The sequence below is a fragment of the Chelon labrosus genome, assembly GCF_963514085.1.
Source record: "Chelon labrosus genome assembly, chromosome: 16".
Classification (NCBI taxonomy): domain Eukaryota; kingdom Metazoa; phylum Chordata; class Actinopteri; order Mugiliformes; family Mugilidae; genus Chelon; species Chelon labrosus.
Window position 1 is genome coordinate 12,029,719 of NC_140349.1, and position 20,237 is coordinate 12,049,955.

Genomic DNA, 20,237 nt, shown 5'->3' on the forward strand with positions numbered 1-20,237 from the left:
CAGTTGTGTTTGCACTGATTTTGCAAAGCCCTCCAACATTTGTGGAACTGGAGAAAAAAAAAACGAAAAACAAGTGCTGACCCTCTCTAGTCGTGACTCATCCATACTCTTGGAGTACTCTTTCAGTTGGCCTTCACGGTCCGGCCGCAGGCTCTCGATGTCAGCAGACAGATGTGGCATGTTGGACACCCAGGCGACCGTGCGCTCATTCAGGCCCGAGGTGTTCAAGTTCGACTGGGAACCCTGAGACACGACAACAAAGCGGAGTCACAATGTCAGTTCTTGTTTCACTACTAGACATTTATATCATTACATTTCAACACATATTAATGTTAAGACATTCTGTTTATACTGTGCCACTAAAGAAATGTCAGTCACGTGTTCATATTAACCTGCTAATACAGTTTTTATATATCTGTACGGGTTATAAACTGCACATTGAGTAGAAGCTTTCAGATTGACCTGTTTATTGACGACTGGCTTGAGCAGATGCTGCTGCGGCGGCTGCAGTTGCTGAGGTTTCTTGGTGCTTTTTGTGGGTGTGTCTGTTGACTCCTCTGCAGCTGCTGTCTGGCCCTGGTTCTCTTTGGCGGAGCTCGTCTGGTACGGGAGGCCAGGGGCTGGACTGTCCGTCACCGACAGCTGTGAGTCCTGCTGCTGCTGCTGCGCCTGATGCTGCTGCGCCTGATGCTGCTGCGCCTGATGCTGCTGCTGCGCCTGATGCTGCTGCTGCGCCTGATGCTGCTGCTGCGCCTGCTGCTGCGCCTGATGATGCTGCTGCGCCTGATGATGCTGCTGCTGCTGCTGTTGTTGTTGAGATGTCTGCTGAGACTGGCGTGATTTCGGCTGGCTGCCGCTGAAGTTCGCTTCGGAAGAGTCGAGGAGGAGGTTCCTGCTCTGCGGACGAACCTTCGGAGGAGTAGCGGTGGCCGGAGTGTTAATGGAGCGCTGGGACTTGAGGTGCTGCGGCGCGGCCATGGACGATTGGCGGGCGGGATGGACCGTGGTTGGAGGTGTGGCCAAAGAGGCGGGGGTGCCGGTGCCGGTGGGCGTCTGAGATGTGACACCCATCAGGTGCTGCTGCTGGAGAGACTCCTGAGAGGTGAGAAGAAATTAAAGTTTACTCAAAGCAACCATGAGTAATGTTTGACTTTGATGCCATCAGAGGTAAAACCCAGTAAGACTCAAAGGCAGAAAGCAAGATATTACAAATTTGAATAAATGAGTTAATGCTATAATCACAAATATTTGTATGAATGAAAGCAAGACTTATTTTCAACAGCAAGCAATACAATGTCCTTTACGTCACACATACAGCTAGATGTTTGCTTCTCTTTCAAAGTACATAGCTTTGTGCCCAAGCCCATCGCCTGACGTGCACCTCCCCAGAAATGTAACTACATGTTGCGCTGACCACAACAACTACTTAGACATTTTCTGTGTCACGGTGATTTCATTAAAAGTTGTTCAACATTTATTAACTCCAAGATGAGCTTTTTAGATCCAAGTGAGAAATTAGTTAGAAATACACGGAGAAACTTGGCTCAGAGCAGTTGCTCACTAGCATTTTAGCAAAATACAGTTACAGAATGATGCTCGAGCACAAACAAGCTTTAGATGCACTAATGCAGCCCTGCCATAACATTATCTTTACACATAATACGCTGCTGTTAGCGACACTGTCGGAAATTCAATTTCTGTATTCATCATTTAGGCCATAGTAACAGGTGACAGGTCCTGGCCAACAATGTACTGATGTGTTGTCATCCTTTTCCATTAACATGAATGAGAAGGGCAGAATATATAATAAACACCTCTCAATATAAAGCAGCCCAGTACAATGCCACCACCGATCCTAACCTCAGCTGAACTAAATCAATGCCTCTATGACGGCGACGACAACAACCTCGACAATATGGGCATCGTAAAAGATTTTATGTGTGAGCGGCTGTGTTGCATTAGATTCTACAGATGTTCCCTTAAAAGGGGAAAAATACAAAAGATTCCAAAGAGATGTAATATATAAACTAAAAGCTGTTTTCTTGTCAACCTACAGCCATTACAGGTTTATAAAACGCCAGACATACGCATGAATAAATGTATAGACAGATGGATGGATAGACAGGTGATTAATTCATGAAGCACTGTCCCGACTACACCATCTATATTAATGAGCAGGAGGCTTGTGATGTTTGTTCCATTAAGGCCCACGCAGCGGGACAGAAATAGCTCAAGACTACACGACAGCATCATTAAACACTATCGTTTTACACAGACGGAAAACTTATCAGTGTGACAGATCAGCACCCCATGGCCAAAAAGTTCATCACAGGCCATTTAGTTTAAAATTCTTCCACTAAATACGGGAATCCCACTCAAGTTGATCAAGTTACAGTTACTTTGTCTGAAAACTCTCCACCTCTGGTCTTCAGCACAGATCCTGAAACGGCGACAGCACAGACGGGTAAGTCTGATGTTGACGATGCGCCTGTAATAGAAGCTCTGACACTTTATTTCTGTCCTATTGACCGACGGCTAGTTTCCAGCCCTGTTGAAACGAGGACACGCGGCGTGATAGATGTCAAGCACGCTGCAAAGTTCAGCAGAGCAGGCGAGTGAACTATCCTGGTTCAGTGCGTTGTCTGCAGCGTGACAAGTGCCCTTAGACTACTGTTACATTTGCATGCTGTGCTGCTGCTGCTGCTCAAGAGAGAGTGAGGGCCATTTTGTAAACGTTTCATTTGGACTTTGTTCTGAAACCTGGCCATCAGTCTCAGTACATGAGGGATCTAATGGACTGCAAGCGCTAATATGAATTCAGCAGCTCAATCGAGGTGTTAAAATCACACTAAGAATAAACGGCCAGGCTCTAAGTATGTTGGGTAATTTGGCTTGGGATTTAAGAAAAACAATCAGGGCCTCTTTAGCAAAATCCTCGCAAATTAATCCTCGGCTGTGACTCTCATCACAGTGTTAGATACAGAGGAGATAACGCCGTGTTTGTACTCAGCCAAAGCAATTGTGAAAATAAAAATTTGATTTCTGTGGAAATAAATGAAAGTTCTGTAACATAAATCTCTATTCTTAAGAGGGAGGTTTTAACTATATTTCTCCACTTTTTCGTAATTAGTTTTTGCCTATAGACAAAAGCTTAAAGTGGAAACCGTAAATTATATCATACCCTGAATGACAATGAACAAAAAGCAGTCTGCTTAGGTCTATAAATCAATTTAGTTTAGGAGATGGGGAAAGCTGATTGGCGTGCACACAACAAATAAACAGTCTTAAAGCTGCTAGAAATAGGTTTTCAGGTTCCTACCCGCTGTAATTTAGAAAGCTTGTGATCTATTTTTCATCAAATAATAAATAAATAAATGTGCACCTCGTTAATGAAGCTTAGGCAGAAGTTCAATGAGGAAGTCCTGTTCACACGTTCTGTCTCTATCCCTCTTTGGTCTATTTCTGCGGCTGCATTCTCTTCATCACGTCCTCTTTCCCACGCTGTCAAAATCAATTAATTCTCCGTTTCAACATCACAGCTCTCGTCCATTGATTCCCGCAGCAGCCAATCAGCTATTATTCTTTAATTTTATTTTTTTTGCCGTTGTGTCACTCTGCCCCTCAGATCATCTGAAGCCCTCTGTTTAATCTCTGTTCAGGGCCTACCATAAAAGCAGCTGAGCTGGAGAGGCTCTCTCTCTCTCTCTCTGGACCTTCAGACCAGTCTGATCTTTTGTCACCTTGCCGTTATTTTAGTTTAAAACACATGGTTGGAGGTTGTGGACTTGGGTGCCTGGGGTACTCTATACTTTCCCATACATAACCCTACTTTGTTTAGACCATAGACTGTATAAAGATGGATGGTGGAACAGCTCTTCAAAGTTGAAGCGAAAGCAAATAGAGCTCCCCCTGGTGGCTGGCTGCAGTATAGGTCATAAGCTCCACCCCCTCCATGTTAGTGGATGGGACTTGGGCCAAACGAAAACACTGAAATATACGTCAAATACATTTTTTTCAAGGATAGTTTCTATCATTTTAGGTAGTTAATATAATGTTGATACATGTTCAAGTGTCAGTTCCTTGGATAAGTTTTGATTTATAGAAACAGGGTGTGACATAATGTCGATCACCAGTTGCCATGCCAACCTCTTTGTAAAGCGGTCGTGTGGGACCGTGAGTGTGATATCGTGGCTCCGCGTGGCTCCACTCTCACACCGTACTGTGCAGACTTTGGCTTTGACTTTGGTTTGGCAAACTCGCAAGATGTCACTGCCTGTATCCCCGGGAAAATGGCATCAGTTCTGCCAGTGCAAGGAAACACGGATGCATTGTCCATATTTATATACAGTCTATGCTTTACACCCACTAGGGTAGTTGGTAGGTGCCATTACCTGAATGTTTTTAATTTATTTATGTTCAGGCTTTACTCTGATTGTTTTCTTATATAATAGGTAGCAGACAAATAGACCTAGCCTTATTGTGAGTATGATTTATTTTGGCACAATCACTTGTCCCCTCCTCCCCCCCACAGCTTTTGAAAAACTGTTGATTTAAGTTTGGGGTGTAACACCTCCATACCCCCATCTGAACCTCATGCTGGTTGTACACCACCAGCGTCTGGACACCGGGGGTCCCGTCCCTATCTACTAACTGCATCTGGGTTTCCTCTCTATGATGTTGCTTCTATTTCGAATCACAAGCTCTTAGTATTTTTTGCTCTTTACTTCCAACTGACCTCTCCTTACTGAAACAGGTCAATAATCTAATTAAAGATCAAACTCAGTGTTGTGTTAATTGCTGATAATTAACACTGCATTTATCTACATAATACTACATGATTACACATCATTCATCTATAATTTCTTATGGATTTATGTGAGCTACAACCGTGCCTGTGTTCTCCCATATTAATTATAAAAAGGCGCAACATAACATACTCTAGCCTGAAGCACACAACATCTGATCGAATCCAAGGGGTTTAAAACATTGACAGACGTGGTTAGAAACAACTGAAAAGAAGAGCAGTGCACACTCTGAGTTTGAGACGAGCTATCGAGCCCTCCATTTCACGGTCCTCTACAAAGCCGAATATAAATATGGAGATCAATATTTAACTTGATGGATGTGACTGTTATATCTATGAGGATGATATCACTTTAGCTGTGGAACGTGTTGGTGACAGACTATGCAGCCAACCATTTTTCTCAAATGAAATATAAACAGTGTTGCATGCATCCATAAATCTAACTGTAAACGTGTCCTTTACACTATTATCTTGTGCATATCAAATAGTAAAGCTTTACTGCATAGATCTTTTCTATTATCTAATATTATTTAATGTTCTGACTTTCACTGTGTGTGAGGATAAGTCAAAGATTCCTACCTGCACCTGCAGGGACAGCTGGTGCCAGGCGTAGTCATTGCTCTGATTCTGCCGGGTGAAATCATCACTGTAGCTGTGTGAGTGGACAATGCTGGGCTGTACCAGACTGCTCTGTGACCGCAGGGCGGACAAGTCCTCGCTGCGGGAGAAAGCGCTGTTGCCAAAGGCGGGTGGATAGTCGTGGTGGCCATTCTCGGGCTCGGGGGCGAGGAGAAGAGGAGGAGGGGGCTGCTGGGACTGAGCTGGGGAGTTCTGAGCGGCCAGATGGAATAGTGGGTTCTGGAAAGACAGGGGGAAGTGCATGGCCGCTGCCGCCTGCTGCTGTTGCTGAGAGATGGATTCGGTGGGCCCCCCCACGTGGCCCATCTGGCTCAGTCTCAGCCCGGAGCCCGATGAACCCGTCGGCATATGCCCACCCATGCGAAGGGGGCCGCCGAGGTTCCCGAAGCTGTGGCCGAGACCTGCGATGGAGGCTTGAGAGGAGGTGAGCATGTCTCCCACGGAGTTCAGATTGGATATGCTGTTCATGCGAGAGTCCTGAAGGTCCATCATGGACACGCTTTTGTTTACACTGTGGACCTGAGAGTCACAAGAAACGCAATGTAGTTCAAAAGTACAATAAATACATAACCTCTGTTTAAGACAAATAAAAGACCTTAGTTCTCCAAAGGATTACACACTTATGTGCTTATATTCTGTTTTTAAGAACCATGTAAATTCTGTCAATGGACTACAGATGGAAAATAGACTCTTTGGCAACTCTGACAACACTGGCGTTCTTACAGAAATATTTATTAATGTGTAGTGTGCCTATTAAATAAAAAAAAAAGGACATTTACTTTCCAGATCCCTCTGTACCTATAAATAAATACATGTCCTACGACACTAAATTCTGCATATACTGTAAGTATGTATTTATAGTTTAGCTTTGGTGCATTTTCTTATTCAGTGAGCAATCAGAAATTAACATCATGCATGACACTAGCTGTTATTTCAATGTAAACATAATGTTTGCACCTTTGAGGCCTAAAACATGTTTACAACAATGCACGGAAGGCGGAGAAAGAGGCAGGATTAAGATATTACCAGAGGGCAAACAAACGGGTACGTGTTGATTTGACGCCGTACCTTTGGATCGGGTTCTGTGATGTCCGAGCTGCTCGTGCAGTATGCAGGACTAGATCGGGCCAGGGGCGGGCGGGTGACGTAGAACACTTCCCTCGACGAGCGGAGGTCTCGTTCGGCGTGGCGCCTCATGTTCAAATTAGATGAGAGGGATTCCACGGCTGACACTCCAGTGGTAGGGGATGGCAGGCGAGAGATGTCGATCGAACTGCGAATAAATAACAGAAAGAGAGATGTTACAAATTGCTTAATATTTTTGCATTATCCCATTTGGATTTTAAATTGTGTACATGGGTCATATGGAGAAAAAAATAATCACAGAACAGGTGATAAATGTTACCCACAGTCCTATTTTATAGTAAAGATCTGACATGACAGGAGAGGAAAGCCCACCAAAGCCAATACTAGACCATATCTCCTTGTAACTCCTTTTAATACTTCAATTAACTTGAAGGTCCTCAAAGTGTAGGATTTAGTGGAATCTATTGGCAGAAATGAAAATGAAATAATCTCAATTGTGCTTTCATATGTTTAGAATCACCAGGTAAATTGTGAGGTTTATGTCAGCTTGGAAGGAGCCCCAAACCGAACACTTTCTCTAGCAATTAGCACGTTTTTAGCTGCCATCATAAGATCTCCCATGTACTTGGAAGAGAAAAGTGAGGGGTATTTTGTAGATTGCAATCTGCAACCTCACCACTAGGTGACACTAAATCCTACACACTGGTCCTTTAAGTTGTGAACAGGATAATCAAAGATTGATTTTGCCTTCAGGTTTCATTCGAATAATTTAGAAGCTTAACATAAAGGGAAGAAATAAGCAAAGTGCTGAGTAACTGATATGTAAAACTACACTTTTAAATGATCTGAAAATGTATAGCAAACTACCTCTTTAAAAATGTAGTAGTCACATTAGTGACTAAGTGAGTATAAATGTGTCTCAAATCTCATATGTGTGAAAAACCAAATAATTCCCACACTGCCAAACATTTGATTCATTTATTTTTCAGTACTCAGATCTAATTCAATCGAACATTTCCTGATGGTGGTTTGAAAAATGCAACATTGTGAGTTCAAGTGAGACATCATGCAGCCTTCCTTGGTTTAATCACGGTGAAGTGTTTCTAATCTACGCACCCGTCTATTGCATTTTATGGTATTCAAGAATCACACATGTTTAATTATGTAACTGTTGCATAATGAAACACGTGTAATGGAAACCCGGTGCGGAGAAAGCATGACTCCGTCCCGTGTGTGTCACCCGCAGCGTGACACCTCTGGGGTTAGCGCTGGCAGGTGTTTGAATTTCGAGGCGTTTGATCTGTGTCCTGCCTGCCTGCAGAAGATTCAAATCATCCAGTTGCATGTTTCACTGCTCCTGGTGTGGTCCTCGAAAGACAAATATCTTTACTTATAATAGTAAACAGAAAATAGATGCTGTGTCCTCTGATATTACCTCTTTTATTTATCTCACTTTAAGAGTTCTAAACAAGCTGTAAAGGAGCTCTCTTGACAATAGCAGAGTGCTGAAATGAATTAAAACACAGTGGAAAGAGGTTTGGGTAAGAGAGTCTGGGACCAGATGGTGCTGGCAATTACTGATTGATAAAATACTTTAAAAGCCTCAAGAGGTGCATTAGCATTAGCATTATGGGCTCTTAGAAATACACCATTGTTGTTTAGAGCTATTGAACTCTCACTTACTGTGTATTCTTGTCCTTTTTATGAGTTACTGCTAATTGCATCCGTGTAAAACTGCAATTCGGCACTTAAAATGAGTTGGGTGCATATTTGCAACCTTGTCCATATACACTATCTTGACCAGGGACCAGTCCCGCTGTGGCTTTGCTCTCCAATTTCATGTCCGGAAGGGATGAAAACTATGATCTAAGACAAGGGGGAAACCATACCTGTTTAGGTCACGCATCATAAGGCTTTGGAAGTCAGAGGACATGAGACGATTGAAGGATGGGCGGGAGAAGAGTCTGTCCTTCGGACGGTCCGGCTGGTGATTTGTCGGCATGTGAAGCTGCGGGTTCCTCAGGGCGACGCTGATGTCATTCAGCAGCCGTGGAAGGGGTCCCAGTTTGAGAATGGCATCCTGAAGGATAGACAGGTTTTAAAAAAAAAAAGAAAGTTAATTCTCTGTATGCTATCGTGACTCATAAAACCAGGAGTTCCCTTTTTTTTTTTGTTGTTGTTGCACAATGGACCATTTCTGGAAGTGTGGGCAGTCCAGGAAAAGGATCAGATAGAAGGTACCTCATGTACTGATGACCTACTTTAGTTTATAGACATTATTCTGTAGTTGTGGGATTGACTGAAAAAGATGAAGCACATTCAAATATATACAGCCAGAAGTTTCAGCTTTCAGTTTATCAAATCATCACCATTCAGCAACGTAATATAGTATAAAGTTTATCAGGAAGTCTTTTTGAGCACTGCATGAAACATTTCAGATGTAAAATAAATACATTTTTTTTTTTAGCAGATCACATTGTTTTCTCATCTCCAAGAAGCAAATATCCCAGAGTCCAGTGCTTCATTCATAAAATTCACATTTTTCTTTCATTCAGAAAAGATGAATGTCCTTCATGAAACAGAATGAAGCCCTACAATTCTGTCTGTGCATCCATGAGACAATTTCTGGCTCAGCATTAAATATTTATAGCTTTCATTATATTACAACTACAGTGATTTTTTTATTAAAATGTGCAAGCCCCAGAGTTTAAAAATAAAATACGAGTTTTAATTCAAATTATATTCTGTATTTTTCAGAGCAGAACACATTTTTAAACTTAATGTTCTGGTTTCCACCCACCTTGCTGAGCTGGCCCATGACTTCCCACAGTAAGCTGTGGAGCATGGACAGCTCCCGGCCCAGGTCGATGTAGCCCTCGAACCCCCCGGCGTTTCCTCCGGCGTCCATGTTGGAAATCTCATAGAGAAACTGCTGCATGGAGCCCCACTCCATCTCCAGGAACTCATTCATGAAATACATGTACTCCTCCTTGGGTCCAAATCTGCACACATTACCGACAGGAAGAAGAAGAAGATGGAAACATGCAGCACAGTTTGTTAAAGGCAGGATCTGACAACGTATATGTGCAAATTAAATACCTCATTATGCTTCATTCGCAAAGTATTAGACAAAGAATGCATTGGGTTTGCGCACATTATACATAGTTTTGAGTCTTACGTCACATCTGGAAATGAGGTTGCGACAAAACACCGAGTTAATCATGTCCAGATTTACATTTATCTTAGTTATTAGAGCGATTAAATCTGTATGTAGCAGTGTCCAGGTTGCAGCCAGCCTGTGATCTTTGACTCTTACATATTTAGCATGTAGACGCACACAAGATCGTGCACCCCACAGCCTTCATCGGCAAATGGAAACCTCACTAAACTCTGATTATGTGAAAGCTAATGAGTACGTATGAGGGGGAAATTAAAGCCCCTTTCAAAGATGACCTTTGGCATCAGATGTGAACGGCCTCTTTGATCTTCTTCTAGCCGTCCAGTGACTCCTGACGCGTGCAGCTGAAATCTCCGGAGAAAGCTAATGGCCGATGAATACTTTCTTTTTAACCCGTCAGTTATTATTCCTTCTTTTTTGCAATCAATCATTTATTCCCTGAGGTCATCAGATTACTCGTCAGATCAAAAGTCTAAAACTCAAAAGATGATCAGTTTAGAAAGATATGAAGCAGCATGGTTTAAATGTTTAATTGTCTTTGTTTTCTTTTTTAATTTTTCTTTTAGTTTCAGTTCTGGAGGTGAAGATAATTTAATATGAGCATGTAGTTCACCTTAATGGCCACATTCATTTTTCTTAATTATCTGATGAAATACAGTGAAATAATTCAGGGGGCCAGGAGTATAACAAGCATGACCGTGAGAGTATTTCATCAAATGTTCCCTTAACCGAGTCTGACTCCATCTACTACTTACTGCTAAACTTTTCATGTCTTAATCACAGCTGCCCGAAGAATCCGTTTCAATATTCAAAAGTGAAGAATGAAGAGTTAAAAGTAGGAACAGATGAGTTGCTGCGGAGCTCACTGTGGCTGTGTAACAGCTTATATCCTCCCAGTCAAAACTGCAAGCCTCTCTTTCCGTGATGTTACTCTATGACATCCAGCGGACGTCTGCAAATCTAAAAATGAACCGCGTCTAATTGGAGCAAGTGGACAGGCAAAGACAGACACTCACTTGCTGAAGCTGGCCAGGTTCTGCATCACCTTGGCTATGAGCGTGAGGGTGCGGGACGTTCGCTCGGCGGGGTACTCCTGCATCAGGTTGAACAGGGACGGCGACATGATGGCCGGGCACATGAAGCGCAGGAACAGGGAGGAGCTGATGAGGCTGTCGGCGAGATCCTCCCGTCCGCGCTCAGCGCACCGGGCTCTCCACGAGGCAAAGACTTCCTTTAGCTCCCGGGGGAATATGCTGAAACAAGAGGGCAGTTTTAGAAATAGTATTTTTACATGTCTATTATGATGTTGATTCATTATATCACTGGGGAAAAAATAAAATGTTCATATTTTTCTGATTATGGAGACAAATTGAGCTTTTAAGAAATGTAAACGGAAGATAGTTATGGATCAAAACTATATGAAACTATTTTTGTTGAACACTTTCTGCATTTAGTTTTATTAAATATGATCTATGTAGTTTATTTTTTGTTGCTTATTCATATATTAATGTTTCAGGTATTATATTCTCAGATTCAAATAGGTTTTTTGATTTTTATCGAACTGTGATGCTTTCATGGGCCATGGGAACTCAGAAAGACACGAATCTGAATGCATCCCACATTCATACGCGATTCAAATGACAGAGAGAAATGGCTCAGGCTGTTTGAGGACACACATGGCAACGCTTCACTACACATGCTGAGCAGTTATAGAGAATTATGGGGATGTGGGCAACCACTGACCAGAGAGAGTTGATAATCTTGCAGAGTAAGAGCTCGCAGCACATGCGAAGGTTGGCTTGATGGTCGGCGAGGACTGACGGCGGGACACGCATCGGGTCCACCTCACAGTTCTCCTCAGACTCGTATAAGGCTCGGATAAAGTCGCCTGGAAGTTATAAATGGCACAGTCATTACAAAAAAAAAGTAAATCAGTTTACAAAAGCTGTGTTTAGAGCTGGACCAGGACACAACTGCACACAAGCGCCTCTTGAATTTACTGAGAATAAAAAAACTAACTAATTTTCTCCCTTATTTAGAAGAAGATGATGTAACCAAAATATTGTTTAGGATGATTGTTCCAAACAAAAGGCAAACCACTGAGCTCCAATGTTTGAAAATGGTCGCAAAATATAAATGTAAAATATCCAAGTTTAAATAAAGGTACCCTGTCGTGTTTTGGACCGTTTCTAACACAATGGAGCTGTATTTCAACAACCCCCTCTGTTTTGTTTGTATTATGCACCCCAATAATAGAAATGGCCTTGCATACAGACAACAACGTGATTCACATTTGTGTTGATGGTTTTCCATTCTTGCACTCAGCAGCAGCTGGTGATGGTAATAATAATAAAAAAAAAAAAAAAGGCAAAGCAACGTCGCTGCTAAAGCCGTGAAGAAGAAGACGGCAAACTAGAACATAACAGGAATTAAATTCTCCGCAGGAATTTTTGATTGTTTGCAGGAAAACTCCACAGGGCCTCCGTTAATGGGATAAAAAAGGAAAGTCAGTCAGTATGTCTGTATTTAAAGCAACTGACTACGGCTGGTTTGCATTTGCAGCATTCCTGTTAGAAGTCGGGCTCTGTCCTCACACATAAATTTGAGAAAATGTTATGCCTTTAGCTATGCCTAGCTTTGTTCAGGTAGCAGGGAAATAATAAATAAACCGATGTGCAGCCTTACCTATAGCATCCTTGAGGTATCTGTGACCTATCAATTTGAGGTACTCTTCCACAGCCTTAGTAGCGAGCGTGTTCTCCCGAAAGATCAAGTGCTCCCGGTCCATGAATCGATCCACCTCACACATCGCCATGTCTGACAGAAACTCCTGAGAAAAGATTTTACTTAAGTTCAGTGGAGCACACATAAATCTGTAAACTTATTGCAATAAAAAAACCCTCACAAATCACAGTGAGCAGAGTCAGGGGTGAATAGCAATCATGTAACAACATGCTGTGAGGTTACATTCGAGCCTTTGTTCACCTTTGTCTTCCCCGTGCTTTGAAGGATGTGCACCAAAGCAAACGCCACCTCCTCTTTGCTTTTCACGCTCAACAGCGGCTCCAGAACTGCACACAGTGTTCGGTAGTTGTTGGTGATGTACTCTGCAAACTCCTTGTACAGCTCCATCGGGAGGATGTTCATTGTCTGGTAGCGAGACTTGACACGCAGCGAGGCGTTGATCACTTTGGTGCTTCCAACGCCGCCGCTTTTGGACAGAACGCTGGACTGTATCACCGGGTACCACTGCTCCACAAACTGCCGGCCCGTGATGCTGGATATGGGGATGCTGACAAGGCCAAGGTATGTGCTTTTTTCCTGGATTTCCAACGAGAACATTATTATTCTTATTTGCTTTGTTTACTACATACATTTTTTTAAAAAAAAAATCAGTAAATGAAAAGATGGAATACATACCCCAATCAGCCACAACATTAAAACCACTGAGAGAAGAAGTGAATAACATTGCCCATCTTGTGACAATTCAGTGTTCTGCTGGGAAACTTTTGGACCTGGCATTTATGTGGATCTTAGACAGTACCACCCACCCACCTAGACCAGACCAGGCACCCCCACCCCATAGCAATGACACTCCTTGATGGCAGCAGCCTCACACAGGCACACGCACAGAAACGGTTTAGGAACAACTCAAAAAAAAACAAAAACATGAAAACAGCACAAGGTGTTGACCTGGCCTCCAAATTCACTAGATCCCAAACTGATCAAGTATCAGCCTGATCCACAGAGGCCCCTCCCCTCAACCCATAGGACCCAAAGGCCCCCACTGACAACATTCTGTTGCCAGACACCACAGGACACCCTCAGAAGGTCCATGTCCATTCGTTGATGAGTCACAATTGTTTTGGAGGCACAAGGGAGACCTACACAATGTTAGGAAGGTGGTCATAATGTTACGCATGATCGATGCATATCCATATTGGCTAACTCAGGCTTGTTTGTGACTACAGCTGTCTTAAGCAAAATGGCACGGAAAAGTCTATAAATAGCTGGGAAACAGTTTAGAAACTCAAGTATCTGAAGCGTTAGATGTTTCCTTCAAGAGTGAAGGCTAATGCTGGATGTGTAAAAAAAAGCATGTGTCTGCTAACAAGTTTGTCATAACATATTCAGAAGATGATAAAATGATGTTGTGGAGGCACAGGGGAGACCTACACAATATTAGGAAGGAGCTCATAATGTTGTGGCTGATCGGTTTATAAACAACTTCACTGAATCCTTTTCTTCACCTTGCGTCTTTTTTTGTCCGTCTCCTTGTAGAGGTGCAAACGAAGGCTACGAATGGTAGGCAAATTGTTAAATTCAAAGTGCTCGCCCCAGAAGACGGTGTCGGTCCGCGGTTTGCTGGTGGTGCGCGCGTACAGCATGTCGTCCAGACACAGCTCGCAATAGTAGCGTTTCTTAGCGGGAAGGTCTCGAGCCTCGATGATCCACAACTTGAGCACATTCTCCACCCGTCTGCTGTTATCCTGAAAGTGAAACGAGGAGTTCTATTACTGCATTATAACAGTCCTTAAATACAACTGGTCTTAATGTTACACCAACAACGGTTTAGGAAAGACGGACATAGTCACCAGGCCTCGAAAGCGAAGGAGCAGCTTAAAGTGTATTACCATGGACAGTCGCTAGGTGCTGGCTCCAAAAAAGAAACTCTGGACACACTAGACCTCCATTCATGAATACTAATTAAAAAAATGTTTGCACAAGTCATTATAATATCACTGGCTAAATCCACTTCTGTACTGTGGAAAATAAATCCATGATTAAATAAATATAGTTGTGCCTGATTTGATTGACATGGTCTTTTGTTATGGTTCTCGGTCAAATCCACCCCTCGCAGCCCAAAGAACCAAGATGGTGACGACAACATAAGTGTAGTGTATGTGTTATGCCCTTGTTCACATGGGGAAGAAAAAGGATAAAAATAGTAAAAATGAAAACATAAATAAATAATAATAATCTATTGAACTGAATCTACCTTGTTGGGTTTGACGGCTCGTTGCAGATTTTCAATCCATTTGTCTCTTTCTGAAGCTGAACGGCAGGCAAAACATTTTGTCCCTGAATTGGTGGTTACCTGCAGACAACACATTACATTCATTTTATTTATATACTTTAATTACTAAAGGAACTTAATAGTTTTCATACCGATAGATTCTTTAAATTGCTCGTTTTATCTTTTGTTGTACAGTCCAGATTTTCAATTTACTGTTTTATAAGCCAAAATGAAAACAGAAAATCTGTAAAACTAAGAAACTTGAACCCCCTAAATGTTTAAATTGAATAATCAGATAAAACGTTTCACCACTAATTCCTTAAACCAATACTTCATTGATCTAATTTCATTTCATTTGAATCAAGAGGGGTGCGAAGTGGCGCCTTAATAGCTCTACAAGCACAGCGAGACTAAATGAAAAAAAATAAATTCCAGTGGTGGGCAGGCGAAACCACGTAACACACCTCAAAGCAGTACTCTTGTCCTAAAATGCTAGAGTGGACAGGTTTGATTATGGCGTCTTCATCCAAAACTAGGTCCAAAGCCTCCGCGGCACTGCTAGGAGAAAGTAGGGACTCGTGGGAGTGGGATTCTTTGAAGCTTTGCATCAAGCGTGTCCTTGTGAGAGGAAAAGAAGAAAGAAGAAGAAGAGGTTTACTTACTCTCAGAATTCAGATAGGACTGTATCTGTGCTTTCTTATAATAAAACATGAGTCACTGCAGCTAAGAAATCCTTGTGTGTCACTCCTGCAATTTCTAAGATTCTTGAGATCTGATCCTTTTATAATGAGTTTATATTTAAAAAAAAAAAAAAAAAAAAAAAGTTAAGACTACCAGACTTTCAGTTGTTTGCAGTTCGGAGTATTGACGTGGCTCGTGTGACTCATGGTGTGTGCTAGGAAATCACCCACAGTAGCTGGGATTGTGGGGTTGTCTGCAATTCTTTAATTTCCTTAAAGACATTAGATTAAAAATAAAATATCAAAAAAAGGTACTGCTGGTGTTACTCTGCTATGGGGTAAAAATACAAACTAAGTGAGGCAGCTAGGGGAAAGTGAACGAGAGAAAGGGTGATCATGGATTAACCTTTAGAAGAAGGCAGCGCTATAAAAAGAAACAGAAAAGTGGTGGAATTGGAAGGAGAAAGGTGCGCCATGGCTGTCAGGCAACACAAGATTAGTATCCCAACTGAAAAAAGAAAGTAATGAAACAAAGAAAACCATTTTGTTGCCGAGAGTAGTGGGAAAGGGAGGCAAACTAAATTAAACCCATTATCGGTACAACTTACATCTTAGCCAGTGAGTGAGTAAGTGCCCTTTAGGTTCAGCTGTAGCTATTCAGGCTTTTGTGCAGCAAATAGAGACTGACTGTGAAACCACTGCAATGATGGGCTGGCAGGTACGGATATAAAATACAGAGGGTCAAGTTCCAGCTCAACGTCAGATGTCAGATGAGACAACTCAGTCCCCTCTCATGTCTTTAGATTAGTCTTAAGGCCATGACACGCCAAGCCAACGGTCAGCCATCGGCTTTTCTTGCTTTTCGTCTTTATCACATCTTCAAATACACACAAGTTCATCTAGAATGAAACCGTACACCAGGCCAGTTCTTCCAGTTTCCCCCTTTTGATCAACAAATACAGGCTACTGCCACCTGCTGACTTATTTCCTTTCAGGCAGGCCCAGAACGTATTAGCCAGTTGGCTGTTAGCCGTAGTCTTAGCGATGTGTTCAAGTGCAACTTCTTCATCCACTGATGACTTCGCTGCCAGAGGTTCTTTAATTTGGTATAGGTGTGTCCGTACCTTTTAAATGTGAATCGAGCTAGCAGGTGATTAGCTTAGCTCAACATTTAAACTGAAATTCTTTCAAATGTATAAAAATATATTTCCCGCAATGTCAGCCTATTCTTGTAGTGTTTTTCTTTGGAAAACACTTAAATATTTTTTATCTATATTGAAAAGCCAGCAGTAGCTAGCATTTAATTAATATCAACATGAAGCCATAATTGCCCATAATTAGCTGGTGTTTAGCTTAGCTCCACATATAGACTAGAAACTGAGGGAAACAGCTAGTCTAGCTATGTCAAACATACAAAACAAAAAAAAACTCCTAATTAAAACTACATGTTTTGTTTGTTCAATTTGCGTTCATAGGTAATTATTTAGCTTTAAAGGCTTAGCTTTAAAGCAAGTGAAGTTGGATAAGTCGTTTCTAGTCATTTCCAGGCTGTCCGCTAATCAAAGCTAACCTGCAGCTGGCTAGCTTCATACTGTACAGATAATTTTAACAATGCCTTCTAACAGAACCTGTAAGCTTGTGGTTAAGACATGATGCTTGATGATGCTTGCTGTAAATCGCCGTAGATCGTGAGAACACTGCTGATAGGAAACTGATGGCTTCTAGAAGCCACCATGGCTAACAGCTTAGCATAAGCCGGATAAACTTATGTAGGCATAATAAAGGATTAGGGAGTTGGGTGTATCAGTTTTCCCCTAATATATTCATTTTAAATTTAGAAAAGCACAACAAATTAATGTCAGTGAATTGAACAAATATAACAATGTAGGCCTGTAACAATTCTTTCCTTTAACACAATGTAAAACAAGCTTTAAAGAGCAAATGCATGGAGTGTATCTGCACAAAAAAAGCAAGAAAGAAAACATGACGGGTGAATAAAACAGGAGCTTTGAAGCAACACCTGATAATTATGCAGGAAACGGAGAGCACTAATTTAAGGCCAGATTTAATGTTGATCAGAAGTGCAGTGAATCATGTTGTCTCAGGGGCTGACGGTGCCATCGCAGAATGCAGCACATGAAAAATGCTCTGGTAAACCGACTTGGCAAGCAGAGGTACAGCAGCTGCGTTGGAAAGCTAGAGTGTGAGGTTGGACGTTGTGGGTTTATAGCAAAGTCAACTTAACACAACTGAGTGAATTAAGTGTGTGTGGGCAGAACTCAAAGCAGGCTGTGAAGGCAGCTGTCTGAGGCAGGGGTGATCGGACGTGGTTAGAGGGGAAGGTGCGCTGACCGAGAGTCACTTTAACCCCATTAAGCTTCCCCTCATCCCCTCCTTCAGTGCTGCCTCCACAGAAACACTTGGGTTGATAAGTAATTGAATTTTAACATTTCAACTGGGATTCTGCTTTGAAGCTCACCGTGCATTTAAGAACAAAAGGATTTTCCTTTGCTAAATGACAAATTCCTCATCTCCGAGCATCGGACATCCTCACATGCCCTCAAAACGTCTATTATTTGCATCTCCTGTGGTGCGAGGAAAGTGTGCTGTCAGCATCGCATCTTTACTTTCTCCCTCTATGCCTTGGCGTTTCCCATATGTGCGTCGTGACTGGATTGTGTGAAGCCTGCATAAAATTTTGATCACAATGCAAGTGAGATTCCATCGGGACGCGACCTCAGAAGACAAAACAAGAAAAGGCTGTCATGAGAGCCGCAGGCATCCTGACATGATCGGATGATAAAAATCCCACAGACCTGATAAATCTTAGCACAATGTCCAACTGAGTCAGCTACCACCACTTTTCTATTTTTGCATTAATAAGAAACACAGAGATTTATTCAAAAAGACGATGTTTTAATCCCAGTTGGATCTTTGTCAGTTCAAAATATTTATCACATTCATGTGCTGTTTATACATCTGCCCAGGGTGATGATACTCATCTAAAAATAACAGTGGTTTAAATGAAAACTCAAAAAAAAAACACGAATCCAGACAGTATTTATTAAAATGACTGAGCTTATAATTATGCTCCTGTTGCTTAACCTCCTGTTCCGAGATAAAAAATGAACTGAACTAACCCTTTTCATGCAGGGATAACACGTCCTGCGTATTCAATAAGCTTTCACAAGTCTCCACTTCTTTATTCAAACTCGTTCTTCATTACATCACGGCTCTGACGGCAGCATCGCAATGATTGGATAAATTGCAAATGCTTCTATTAATATCACCCGAATGAATACCTTCAGTAGCCGCCTGAAACCAGTCTTAAACCATCTGTGAAGGTGTCACTAAAGGCACAATGTCCTTCACTCAGCAGGGCTTTGCTTTCGTCAGTGTGGTTGATAAGAAGCCACAGTCAGACTGAAGGGTGTCACTGGCACTCTGAGATTCATCCACATTCTGCTTTAGCCACATAAAAAAAAAACACACAAGAGGCTCTTAAAAGCAGGAGGATAGATTTTTGTTTTGTGGTGAAAAGGATTAAAGCACATCCTTCCTCAGGAGAACATTATTCCTAATGCTCACATGTAAGAAGTCTGCATGTCCCGATGGGTATGTATTGATTTTAAAAGGAGAATATTTTTTTTGATGATGTGTTTTAACATCTTTATAAATTGAACTGGCCACTGCTGTTGAAACGTTGTGTTTTCAGACTAATTAAACTTTTTTTGCAGCTATAATCCAGTAAATGGACACATTCCTTTTGTCTTTTATTAATCCGTTCCATCTTGCACATGGCCTAAAACAAATAGTGGAAATTAGACACTAATGGCACTGGATGGAAATGGGTGATAATCAAAGTTATTAACATATCTTAAAGGAGTTGGAGTTGCTCTTAAATCAAGTTCCTTTAAATTATCAATGTTTAGGCTTTAGGGGGATCTATCAGCAGAAATGAAACATAATATAACTGTGTTGTCAACCATAGATTTCCTGAATAGCAGTGGTGTGGTGTTCAGCCGTTGCAGTAGCCAAACCTGACTCTGCCTAACTCCTAGCTAGTGCAAAAATAGGCTTGGTGACGCGGAGGCGGACAGGTGATGCTAGCTAAATGCAATGGCACCCAACTATCAGAAACGTCACCAACTTAGTTATGTACAACCAAGCTTTAACACAATTGAAATCAGTCAGTTCTCTTGTAGTTCTCATGAATTTGGAAGAGAGCACTCTAAAACTATGTTTATTTCTGCTGTAAATTTGTGCTAGATAATCACCTGTAACTACAAATCGTTGTGTTTTCATTAGCTCAGAATGAGCCCTTGGGTGCGGCCCCCCTTCTACCTAGTCGTGCATGATGTTTCTACAGTAGCGCCGAACAGACAAAGCAAACACTGGCTCTAGAGGGGGTATTTTTAAGGAATATTCGATTGGTTGCCATCTACAATCTCACCACTAGAGGGCAATACATCGTAAAACATGGTCCTTTAAGTCAGCTGCCTAAAAGAAACCACCATTACAGCAGCTGTCTTGACCGAGACATGTATGATTTAAAGTCATCTAAAGTAAGTAAAGTGACTTGGTTCAATATTCATTTTACATTTGCTAACATTTGCTAACATTTTGGCCTCTGGTCCTACCAGATCAAGTAAGGGTGTGACAGGAACACCTCTGAGCGTACTGAAATGAGCAAGGAGTGCATGTTGGTGCTTATAAATGAAACTTTTCATTTGTAAGAGGAAGAAAGTTAAATGTCCTCCTTTAAAAGTTGCATGGTCTTCATTCAAATGGAGCTAATAGCAGCATGAACAAAAATACTGCCAAATGGTCAAC

At 41.8% G+C, this 20,237-nt stretch overlaps 1 protein-coding gene across 1 annotated transcript in view; it reads right to left on the reverse strand.

Annotated features, from left to right (window-relative positions):
- The window catches only part of LOC311501378 (ras/Rap GTPase-activating protein SynGAP-like), a gene marked incomplete at its 5' end in the record, with an annotated part of 38,747 nt that overhangs the window by 7,974 nt on the left and 10,536 nt on the right, over positions 1 to 20,237 (reverse strand). The window contains 13 exons of the mRNA XM_084563147.1: positions 82 to 243; positions 463 to 1,095; positions 5,384 to 5,962; positions 6,512 to 6,716; positions 8,419 to 8,609; positions 9,330 to 9,531; positions 10,724 to 10,960; positions 11,451 to 11,595; positions 12,393 to 12,537; positions 12,693 to 13,028; positions 13,958 to 14,218; positions 14,707 to 14,805; positions 15,189 to 15,342. Coding sequence (XP_084419273.1) covers positions 82 to 243; positions 463 to 1,095; positions 5,384 to 5,962; positions 6,512 to 6,716; positions 8,419 to 8,609; positions 9,330 to 9,531; positions 10,724 to 10,960; positions 11,451 to 11,595; positions 12,393 to 12,537; positions 12,693 to 13,028; positions 13,958 to 14,218; positions 14,707 to 14,805; positions 15,189 to 15,342 — 3,349 coding nt within the window. The remainder of the gene's footprint in view (positions 1 to 81; positions 244 to 462; positions 1,096 to 5,383; positions 5,963 to 6,511; positions 6,717 to 8,418; positions 8,610 to 9,329; positions 9,532 to 10,723; positions 10,961 to 11,450; positions 11,596 to 12,392; positions 12,538 to 12,692; positions 13,029 to 13,957; positions 14,219 to 14,706; positions 14,806 to 15,188; positions 15,343 to 20,237) is intronic.